This window comes from Thermobia domestica, chromosome 17 (genome assembly GCF_964235325.1).
Source record: "Thermobia domestica chromosome 17, izTheDome1.hap1.1, whole genome shotgun sequence".
In the NCBI taxonomy this organism is placed as follows: Eukaryota; Metazoa; Arthropoda; class Insecta; order Zygentoma; family Lepismatidae; genus Thermobia; species Thermobia domestica.
Window position 1 is genome coordinate 173860769 of NC_137470.1, and position 12093 is coordinate 173872861.

The window sequence follows — 12093 nt, forward strand, 5'->3', positions numbered from 1 at the left end:
TCGTTTTATGCAGAACTATATATATTTTTTTTTTCAATTTTATTAAAAATAGGTCAAAATAACAAAGGAAGTTACAAAAGTATTAGAAACGGTTAGTTCATTATTTGGAACTAAAATTGAAAAATGACATACAGTTGTTTTAAATCAGGGAAATTCGATATTTCGCACAAATTAAGAATTGTTTCTCTGTTAATTACTACTACTACTATTATTATCGTTACTGAATTAAGTATTTTCTTAACTGTATGTACATTTGTTGTATATAATATTCCTTTCGTTCTTTCTCTTTCACTGTGTTTATTTTTCTTTAGGATTGTTCCAGACTCTCACATCTGAAGTCAAGTAGCGAAGTTGCATACAACTTTCTGCGAATCTAACGACTATATGAGAAGAAACTCATCCGAAAGCTTTAATATTATCTTCTACAAGCTCTGAGTGAGGTTGTGAATGTCTTCCGAGTGATAAGGAATTCAGTTCAAGCCATGAATAGCACAGTCCGTATATGTATCCGTAAGTACAAACAAGATTTGGATATAGCATGAGATATCTAGCGCACTTCCTTAGTTAGAATGTGCGAACGGAACAATTAGTGAGGCATAAATTTCTACGTTACGTAAGTGTATTAACACGTCTGTATATCAAAATATTCAGAAGAATTCATAATAAAAATTTTCCTTCTGTGAAATGTACGTTATTAGCTTTTCCAGGACTTTGAGGACTTTGGAACGATGTCATTTATGAGATGGAAGTGCAGCGCACGTAATCGAAACCTCCCAAGAAGTGTAATTAGCTTCCTAAGAAAGGGTAATTATAAATTAATGTGGGGAAGAAATGTGTCAGACATGTAAGAAGAAAGTCAATTAATAATGACTATTCCATTGAGTATTTGCCTTGCATGTCATGCTGTTTTTTTTTTTTGTTCTCATAAACAGTTAAGCCGACAGAAGAAACGTTCTTTTAAGAAGACTACTTTAAGATATTCTAGACAAGGATCTTCTTAAGATATTTTTCCAAGAAGGTAGACAAAAGTTGATAAATATTTACAAGGAAACGTATTCCCGCACATGCATTCAAATAAGAGGTATACATAATTGCGAAAACTGATTCCATGATTTGTACCTTTGGATTTGTACCTTCATGTAAATTTCATGAAGAGAAATATTTTATGTCGGTAATGTATATAAAAATGCAAGAATTAGCAAGGTTATTTATTGAAGTAAAATTAAAACCAAAGATCCAAATATTAATATAACTCTTACAATCTCAGAATTATTTCTTAGTTGATGCAACCGAAACAGTTTCTAAATATACAGAAGATTGAAGTTTTGATCATCAATATATATGTAAGATTTTGAAAAATTATTGTAACATTGTGCTTACATATAGAAAAGGAATTATGCTTTCAACAAAAAAAAAAAAAAAAAAAAAAAAAAAATGTTTTATGATAATATACCCTTGGCAGAGGCAGAAGCTAATCTTAAACGACGACTTAGTTATTAGATTCTGTCTTTCTGATCAAGTAGTTAATAATTTATTATATGGAAAACTGGAAGAAAATTACCATAATTCCATAATTCCACTTGTCAGTGACCTCAAAATTTTCATACAGTATTAAAGTAAGAAGAGTTTTCCCGCAGTAGCTGCAGTTCAAGAAAGGGCAAATAATTAAATGTCTTACATCTCTCCAAGGAACGATATTGGGTACAAACGAAGAGGGCGAAATGAGCTTCGAAGGATGAGAATTTCAACTTACCTAGACTCCGTTCCTTAATGCAATTATGAGGAATTCAAAGACTCAATAATACAAATAAGGTTTAAAGTACGATGTGCATGAGAAAAAATTTGGGGGAAGAGAGACCGTCAAGTACCAATGCTCTTTAGCTAAGACTTACAGGATCATACAAAACTTTTGTACTGTAAGACCAAATTTCTTTGAAAATTCAGTGAACAGATAGATATATTTTGGACAGCCCAAATCGTATATTATTACTGAGTACATGCAAAGACCAAAAGCCGTCATCCTTTTGCAACCACGTGTTTAAGGTAACATTTGCGAACAATAACAGAAATTTTCAGTGTGTCTGAGGCAGCCCTTGAGCACTTAACTACCTTTATCGGTTATATAGTTAAGTTATATACTAAAAACGAATATCGATTTCCAGGCGATGTACATAAGACAGAAAAGTTTACAAATTATTAGTCATGATGAAACAAAAGGTAGCAACTAAACAAAATTCAAATGACTAGCTGAAAATCAGTTTCAACGAATCTGACTCATTACCCGAAAATAAAGGGAACATGAACAGTGACGATAACTGTATTTCAGAAAGTAATAACGATGACATGTATTGCAGCATTAGCTTTGAAATTAAAGAAAACCATTTTTAAAAAAATGTCAAGGGAGAATAGAAAAAAATGTTGTCCCATGGACAGATAAACAGAAAATCCTTGTGGAATATATTTTCCAAAATAATATCCGAGAAAAGCGTAGAACGAATAGAGAATACGACTAGTTAATCCTAAAATATCCACTTGTTTTTCAGAATTAAACATGGGAGAAAACTTTCTTTCATGTTTGTACAGAATGAATTCTCAAAGAAAACTTATTGTTCGAAGATTATTGTTGGTTCACTTTGGGTGTTCAGGGTGAGCCATCTCACCTAACGACCGAAATATATATATTTAAGGAAGAAATTTAATTGGACAGGAAGAACCCTGCTTAAGTTACATTTAAAGCTCTCCAACTTCATGAAAAAAAAAAAAAATGTTTTTGTTGACAACAGAACATACAAGAAATGTAAAAAACTCAAGAAATATAAACATTGAATGGCCGAAGAAAACGTTTCAAAATTTCGAAGTAAGGAGAAAATATGACTCTAATGAAAGTCTACTTAAACTACCTCTAGTGAATTTAACCACATGGGGGCGCGGTGGCTCAGTGGTAGAGCGTTCACCTCTGGTGCTTGGGGTTCCGGGTTCGATCCCAGCCCCCGCCAAGTGAACTTTGTGGTGGACAAACACCGTGCTCGTGGGTTTTCTCGGGGTTCTCCCGTTTCCTCCCACTTTCTTCATTCCACCATTTCACTCATCTCTCATCATCACCGTCTCCTTTAGCCTAACCGGCATAACCGTGAGACGTAAAACTCAAAGATTTCATTTCATTTTGAATTTAACCACACTAAAATCGAGTGAGTCAAGAAATCTCTGTGTTTGCGAAACGTTTGAAGTTTGTTTCTATCTCCTAAATTTCTCTCCAGAAAAGAGTCGATGTATTCAGTAGAAGCGACAATAGAACAATTGCCTCTTGCGGATGCTGAAGAATTAGAGCTGAAACTTTGAATATGATCTCAATCCACAAAGAAATTAAATCAAATACACACACAAAAAAGACAAATCTTAAAATCTCTTGGGACAAATCAAGAGATTGTGATTTTCCTGTAGATGAAGGCAATTCGACTGTAATGAAGTATTCTCATGGCTACGACCATAAGATAAAATGTTTGCTAATAAGATTTTATCAAAGAATCCCACACAAATTATTCAAAGAGAACCGAATTCTGCAGCAAAATCAAATCGTTTTCCAGAAGGTACCCCAAAAAAATTCACTCCAAAATGTAGTGTGCCTTCTGAATTGCATGGAGTTCCAAAATTCGAAACCGAGAAATTCCACTTTGACCGTTGGTCAGTGCTATAAATTCACCTATACATGTACTTGCAAAATGTCTGAATGTGTTACTGAATCCATTGGTGAGAAACACAACATAGCTTACTAAAAACTGCAGATTTTGTGATGCTAATCGAGTCTGGTAATAAGTGATGATGGAAGAATCTGTTATATCTGATATGGGTGCTCTTTATTCAACAAAATACCTTTTCAAGATATGTTATCTCTTTTCAGTAAAAACTTTAAACTATATATAACAAGTACATTTAAATTAGTTGTAACGTCCGCATATTTTAACACTAGAAGGACCAAAATTTTTACCTCCCTAGAAGTACCGAGCCGTCATTTTGACGGCTATTTAAATGCAAGAGATATATATCATTTTCTTTATATTTTATGTTTTATGTTATGTAAGTTTAAGCTTATGTTTTATGTAAGTTTTTCTCGTGATATAATACAGGGTGATCTACTAAATCCCGTCAATACATTAAATATAATATTAATATCGAAAGTTTGTTCACAGGACAGTGACATGAAAAATTAAAATAAAGGAATAATACGTACATTCCTAGGTATGAAATTCTTTTTTACTAATCATGTGATGACACTACCTGCCCTGTAGACATTGGCTGGGCTATTTTTCTTTAGCAGAAACCCAGTGTATAATACACCAAAATCATCATATTTATTTCAAACATTTTATTACATGAAGGTGAATTTACATTTTCAATACATTTTTACTTCAACCTGTATGCACTGAACTCAAGGGAGAAACACTTTTCTCGCGTTTACACTTGTGTACTGTGAGTGGATTTTCTGATTGATATCCATAAAGGTTTGTACTGAATATATTCTTTTCTTTCTGATTCAAGCACATTTTGGAAAGTTCTCTTCTATTTGGACGCATACTACCAATCAAGGTCAACTGTTTCTTTTTCAAAGATTCGGCTAATTTTTAACTCGTAAGAAAAGTTATCGCATGTAACATTCAGTCCTCTGTTGAGAAAAGAATCCATCGTCTTCAGAACAATATATTCGCCGAACTCTAAGTCCCGACGTCGTTCTTAGTCGTTCCCCAGGTAGGGAATGCCTTTTAGTTGATACCGTGACTTTAGAACTGCAAGCAACCACACTTGAATCCAAATTTGTCAGGCTTGTTTGTCATATATTATATGTATTTGCATCATGTCATCTTACTAGAGAATAACTGTTCATCCACACAAACACTGTCGTGGGTTTTATAGTGCCTGATACAATTCTCAATGAATAAGTTCTACACAGATGATACCAAAGCAAGCTTGTTTGCCTTCAGCCTTGAAGAGCTAGGGGACTTTTCATCAAACCGAAGATATTGTTTCAAGAAATATCTTTCTTTCCATAATCTTTCTGTAAAACACTGGTCCACAGCTTACGTTCTATAGTTCCTTTACAGATATATCTGAAGCTACACGAAATATCAATATTGCTAAAAATGAAAGTGTTCTGCAATTGACAATGGCCAAAGAGAATCTTGACGCTGTCTGAGCTTCAATAACGGTGCATTTCAGAATGTTTCTCAACATTGATTCGTCTATGAACAAGCGAAAAGCACTATCAAAATCACCATCTTCAATATGATGTAACGCATAATATAACGAACATGTTTCTCGCGAAGGATGTCGTGTGAGGTAGTACACCCATCATTGTTCTGTCTGTCCATTTTGCTCCGACGTGTCCCATGACCTGCTATAAAGACATTTGATTGATTACTTCTGGAAACTTCTGTATCTGTTTCCTTCCTCTTATCCGAAGAAGTAGTTTCAGACACTGCATTCTAGTTACTACTGCTGGCTTAATCGAAGCAAGCTCCCTGTTGTTCTTCCAAGCGAGTCATTTTTACTCAAATCTTAGAAAGCACGTAACATTTTATCAGGTCTCATGTTGCTTTTGTAATTATTCATATGTACCTTCAAGAAAACCTTTATTTCTACAGAGAACAATGTTACCAACAAGATACGAACATTGTCAATTCAAGAAGAAATCAATCAAAGAAGAACCAAATATTTTACCTTTACAGCAATGAAAAGCAGAAATAAAAGATATATCAAATAGCAAACTCGTTGGAAAAATAACGTAAAATATTTCAAAATTTATTGTTTCTAACAGAAATATTACATTTGTTATTACCTTGTATAGCGTAAACCTATAAAACAGTCTACATCAACAACAAAATATAGATTTTTAAATGAGGCAGTCAAATTGACGGTTTGGTCCTTCTAGGGGTATACAACAAAAATACGTATTTATTTAAAATAGACACACAATGTTTATATGCTATATTAAACCTCTCCTTAAAATAATAAAAGTCCTAAAGTATGGTTGCATAACTCAAAGAAATGTATGAGATATAGAAAATTGTTTTACGTGATGCCGTCAACATGACGGCTTGGTCCTTCTAGTGTTAAATATAAAGGAAGGTTTTATGAACAAGTCAGTAGCGTAACTATGGATTCGTCTTTGTTATCTACTACGGCCAATTTCTATATGGAGTTTTTGGAAGAAAAGCTTTTAAAAATAGCGAAACTGAAACCAGAAGTTTGATTTCGGTATATACACTGCTCCACAAAACTTAAGCAACCCGAGAGAACGTGGTATAAGTGACGTGTGGGGCCCATTCAACACTGGTTAGTGGCATGCACATACACAGAGACACACAGGCAAGTCGAGCAACCACTCTATCGCATAAGCAGCATCGTTGCAAGCGCGGTGAACAACTTATGCCATGAGCCGTACACCACAGCCCAGTAGTATCCGAGGCTCCAAGCATTGAGTTAATGGTTCTTGTGTGGGGTACACACCTTGCAATGGCTGGTAGACGACATTTGAGAGACTTTGAACGCGGGAAAACAATTGGGCGGTGGAATTAGGCCGATCGCAAGTGGAAGTGGCGCAGGAATTCAACGTGAACAAAAGTATTGTGTCGAGGCTTTGCAATCGCTTTCAAAATGGATGTGAAGTCAGTAGACGTCATGGAGGAGGCTGTCCGAAGAAGACGTCGGCCGTCGAGGACCGATTTCTCACAATTTCTGTCAAACGTAACCGTCAAGCTTCATGCTCTCATCTGGCCAATGAGTTGTTTCAGGCTACAGGACAACGCGTGAGTCGTGAAACTGTTCGTCGGCGACTCAATAGAGCAGGACTGTATGCAAAAAGGCCTGCGCTGTGTGTGCCATGAAACTGGAGCACAAACGTGCGCGTTACACTTGGTGTCAGGAATTTGTTGTATGGGGGGAACACCAGTGGGAGCGTGTCATGTTCTCCAATGAGTCGAGATTCAGCCTGTCGTCAGATTCTGATCGGACTTTAGTGTGGAGAGAGCCAGGAGCACGCTATCATCCAAACTTCATTGCTAAACGGCCCTCCTATGGCGGTGGTTCCATTATGGTGTGGGGTGGAATTATGCTGGACGGGAAAACGGACCTCCATATTGTGCAACGTGGCACTTTGACAGCACAACGGTACCTGGATGAAATTCTCAATACACATGTGTGCAATTTCCGCGGAGCATTTTGCCCAGACTTCCTGTTCATGGATGACAATGCCCACCCATACCGTGCACATCGTGTGTCCGAGTATCTGGAGAACGAAGGCATTACGCGTATTGCATGGTTTGCATATTCGTCGGACTTGAATCTCATCGAGCATGTGTGGGATGCTCTTGGGCGGTGAATAGCGCAGCGCAGTTCACCAGCACACACTCTCCCTGACCTGCAAACAGCTCTCCTCGAGGAGTGGCGCCATCTACCGCAAGACTTCATCAACACTCTGATTTGCAGCATGGAGGCCAGATGTCGTGCCTGTATAGCTGTTCGTGGTGGTTACATGCCATATTGACTGCCTATGCCCTCGCACAACCCAGCTTCACCTGTTGAGGTATCGTAGTGCTGAACTTTTTGGTCACCCTGTACATCCTAACTGTATTGTTCGTCTTCACTTGTGTTGCATTGTGCATCTGGACCGTCTGTTTGTTCATTATACTTGGTGCAGTGATCGTGTCGTTTTATTTTCTGTCACTTTCTTCGAGTTGCTTAAGTTTTGTGGAGCAGTGTAGATTATATATTTTTAGTTTGGCCATAGGAAATGGATGTACTGATTGGATTTCAAACTTATCTAAATACAGTGCATCGCAACGTTATATCAATAATGAAGATTGAAAATGAAGAAAAGTTGTCACTTCTTGAAATGAAAAAATCTTAGGATAGTTGAGTCATCGTATATAGAGAACCAACTCAGACTGATCTTTATTTAAAAGCTTATTCATATAATCATCCATCCTCAAATATATGCAATATGTCATACGTTGTTACCGACGACAAAACTGTTATCTGATCAAATTCAACTTCAAGAAGAAATACGTCGTTTAAAATGTGTTTCTCTACCAAATAGTTACAATAAACAGACACGAATAAGGCAGTAACAAAAAGCTCAAAATGCAACAAGAAGCTGCAATCAGAAACGATTTAGGAAAAACAAAAACAAAAGTAAGTATTTATACCCTTCATTAACAATACCTCTATTGAAATAAGTCGTTTATCGAATAAATATGGAATAAAAATTCACATGCCACATTTCAAGACCAAACAGTACGCTTCATGAAAGATCAAGAACAATTAGACACCCAAATATTTATTCAATCCCATGTAAATATGGCCTAACATACGCTGGATATACAGGACGTACAATTAAGGCAGATGAAAGGATCATACAAGATTTATCATATTAAATCAACCAGAAAAGTCAACATGCACTAGAAGAAAAATAAAATTTTGTTTGAAAATGTGTTCCATCATGGATATAAAAGGTTATTAGGGAAGGCAATAGAAAAATAAATTGATAGTACCTCGAATACAGAGGATTGTTTGAAATTAAGTGAAATTTGGAACATTTATTAGAATAAGAAATTAGAAGAAAAATAAAAAGTAACAAGAATAACAATAAGGAAACTGTTAACAGTAGAATGTCCAAGGTGCTAATTTGGCCCTTTTCTAGTTGTGTGTCTTGACAAATTACAATGACAATATTTTGAGGCATATCTAGAGTGTTCGAAGGATTCATATTGGCTCCCTACATTTTTCACACGTATATCTTGAGTATTTTTATACATATTGATACTTAAGGTTTTCGTACATATATTTTGAGTATTTTTATCCATTTTTGTATTATATTCAGTGTTTTTGATATACCTACAAAAAAAAGGCATTTTGAATGAACTGTTCAGTTAAACCATTCTGTGACAAATGTAGTAAATTAAATGAAGAAACGAAATCTTTCAGTTTAACGTCCCACAATTATGCCCTTTAGGCTGAGGGAAACGGATGTTTAAGGCAAGTGAATGATGTAAGAATTGGTGGAATGTGGGAGGAAACGGGAGTACCCTAAGAAAAACTATGGAAATGATGTTGTCCACCACAAACTTACTTGTCTGCGGATCGAACTAGGGACTCTAAGCATCAGAGATTATTTGCTCTACCACTGAGCTACAGTGCCCCCCTCTGAGATAGAAATATGAACATATTGAAACTGGAAAGCAAGAATAATATAATTTATATTCTTTATACGAGAAATGCTTTTATTCAGTATTTACTGTTCTGTTAATATTATGACTCAACACGTGCTTACAAATTAGGAAGTTTTGAATTGACTCAAGAAACTTGAGGAAATCAAGTCGTATGACAAAATTCAAGACACTGAAATTGACGATGATTAGGAACCACCGCAGATTCGTGTACGTAGCTTGTGCAGTGCAAGTGATAATTATGAAAAACTAAAATACCTCTCTCCTTTCACAAGTAATGCAGACCACGATGATTACGATCCGAGTAAGTATAACCAAATACAATCGAATCCTTCTTAGAAAATATTATAGGGATTCCTTTTCTGTTTAAAGGACATCGGATGCCAAGAATCCAGAATCCAGAGGCAGTGCGTAGTCTTCTCAAACTTTTCAAACACCAGTTCGACCACCCACTGGGAAATTGGTATGGAAATGAAGCGGACGGTAGAACCTAGAAGTAAATTTCAGGTATGGGTGAACAATGTTCCAATTCTAATATGCTGTGGAAAGCTTGTGGTTTCTAGGCACATCGCAAGACATTGCACTGTGGAAATTATCGTACGTGAAACCCTTGATGTATCACATATACTAAGAACCTTATTCACAAATAAAATGTTATAAGAGCGTGGGATCTCGTAATCAGTGGCAGTATGATCCGCAGAATCAAATTGTGTACTGAGAATGAAGCATATCGTAGCTTGAAGAATGGTATATGGTCTGTGGAACTGGAGAGACTAGATGCTTTTATAGCTATTCTGTATACAAGAGATGCATGTGGTGCAAGGAATTCATATACAAATAAACAACTTGTGGTCTTACGGATGGAATCCTCCGTTTTTTACTTTCACTGTTACGAAACAATAAAAGATTGAAATTTATGAGATATGGATATCAAGTATAATAAATCCGAACGTTTTTAAACTGACAGATTTGTTTTAGTATTTTTAATATGTAACCCATTTATTCAAAATAGCGTTGCACGTTATACACCAGTTTCTAATTTTACTGTGATCAAACAACTTTTACTATCAAAGATGAGGTACCCCTTTTCAGGATACGTGTCCAGCAAACCATGTAATTTTGGTATAAAGTTTACACTTCTTGTGTGCTTTAACTGTAAATACATAGTGAACGGAAGTCCATATACTGAAGCTAATCTACATCACCCAAAGGACTAGACTGTTCCTGAAAACGTTGTTATTACATTCATGGATCTTTATCTTGGCAAGGTGCAAAATACTACAACGAATAGCTACTTCACTTCGTTGATACTAGCAAGTACGTTGAAACGCGATTCAACAGTCTTGTCGCAATCCTCAACCGTAATCGAAAAGAATTCCCATTATTGGCTTAAGTACATTAGCAGCATGCTCACTTCACATTAGTCTTCAGGATTGATGATAAAAGTTACAGTTTAGCAAGGAAAAAAGAGACAAAATTGTTATACTGTACTTCATAGCACGCTTCATCGTGCCATAAGTATAGAGGAAAGGAAAGCCTGCAGAGTCCAACACAAAATACGATGTGAAAATACTAGATCATATAGTGAGACAGTCCTTCACGAAATCTGGACTTCGATATACGGATGATCAAAGCATTGGATTTGGGAGTAATAAATGCATGAGTTCTGTACAGGGAGGTCACAGGAGAGAAACTGTGTAGACGTGACTTCATTCTTTAGTTATGTGAGGAACTTCTTGCTTCGTGTATGGTAGCGAGAGACGTCCCAATATGCTTAGAAGGAGAGCCTCCAAACCGAAAACTCTCAACCTAGATTCTAACAAGTAAGTAAACTGTAAGATTCGCGAAAACTGCAAAGGTTACCATACTTCTCCAATTTGTGTAAGTTGTAACAATCCCGTATGTGGGAAGTCCGGAAGGTAGAAAAAAGTTTGATGCGTCAAATGTTTGACCAACATATAAACAACTTCATAGTGTTCTAATGACAGAAAAAAAGTATTGAATTTTAATAAAATATAATTGATTTTTCCTGGAAATACGAGGTGTGATCAAAAACTACGGTGAATCATTTTATTAGAAACCAAGTCATAAGCTTACATGGAATTTGATTTAATCTCCTTCAAAGTACTGTCCTTGGCTAGCAATGCATTTATCCCAACGATGAATCCATAACTGGAAGCATATCTGAAAGGCTGGCATTCAGCTGCTCTGTCGTGCCCCTCTCATTGTCAGGAATGGTGTCAAAGCTTTTCCTTTAAGCACGGTTTTAATTTTTGGGAAAAACCAGAAGTCGCATGGTGCTATATCTGGAGAGCACAGCGAATGTGAACAGACAGAAATATTTTTTTCGGCCAGAAACTAGCGGATCAAAACCAAGGTGTGGCATCGCGTTTTCGTGGTGAAGAAGGAAGCCATTTGCCCATTTAATCAGCAGTTAAAATGCTTTTCACGGACACATAGAAGATGTTTAGTTCTTCGGAAAGCTCGTGATTAGTCATTCGGTTGTTTGAGCAAATTATTTGTGCCACTTTTTTCACGTTTTTATCTGGTTTTGACGTCGAAGAATGTCTCGAATGTTTCTTGTTTTCAACCGATTCCTTGCCGCTTTTGAATATCTCATATCACTTGGAAGCAGTCTTCAATGCCAACACTTCATCGTCATACACTGATTTTGACATTTCGTGAGCTTCTTTGGCACTTTTTGCAGCTTAGAATAAAACTTAATGCTGGCGCGCGACTAACACACTTAACACGTCCTCACTCTTCTCTCTCTGAAAGCCAACTAACATGTCACTACTCGTTCAAACTCGACACTGACTGTACTAAAGATTTGGGCTACCGGGTTTACTACCTGAAATGGATACTACAACGATAC

At 36.3% G+C, this 12093-nt stretch overlaps 1 protein-coding gene across 6 annotated transcripts in view; it reads left to right on the plus strand.

Moving 5' to 3' along the window:
- The window catches only part of LOC145674507 (uncharacterized), a 266730-nt gene that overhangs the window by 55943 nt on the left and 198694 nt on the right, over positions 1-12093 (plus strand). For all 6 annotated transcript variants that reach the window (XM_081744660.1, XM_081744659.1, XM_081744658.1 and 3 more), the window contains one exon: positions 312-510. In XM_081744660.1, coding sequence (XP_081600786.1) covers positions 483-510 — 28 coding nt within the window. In that variant the 5' untranslated portion in view covers positions 312-482. The remainder of the gene's footprint in view (positions 1-311; positions 511-12093) is intronic.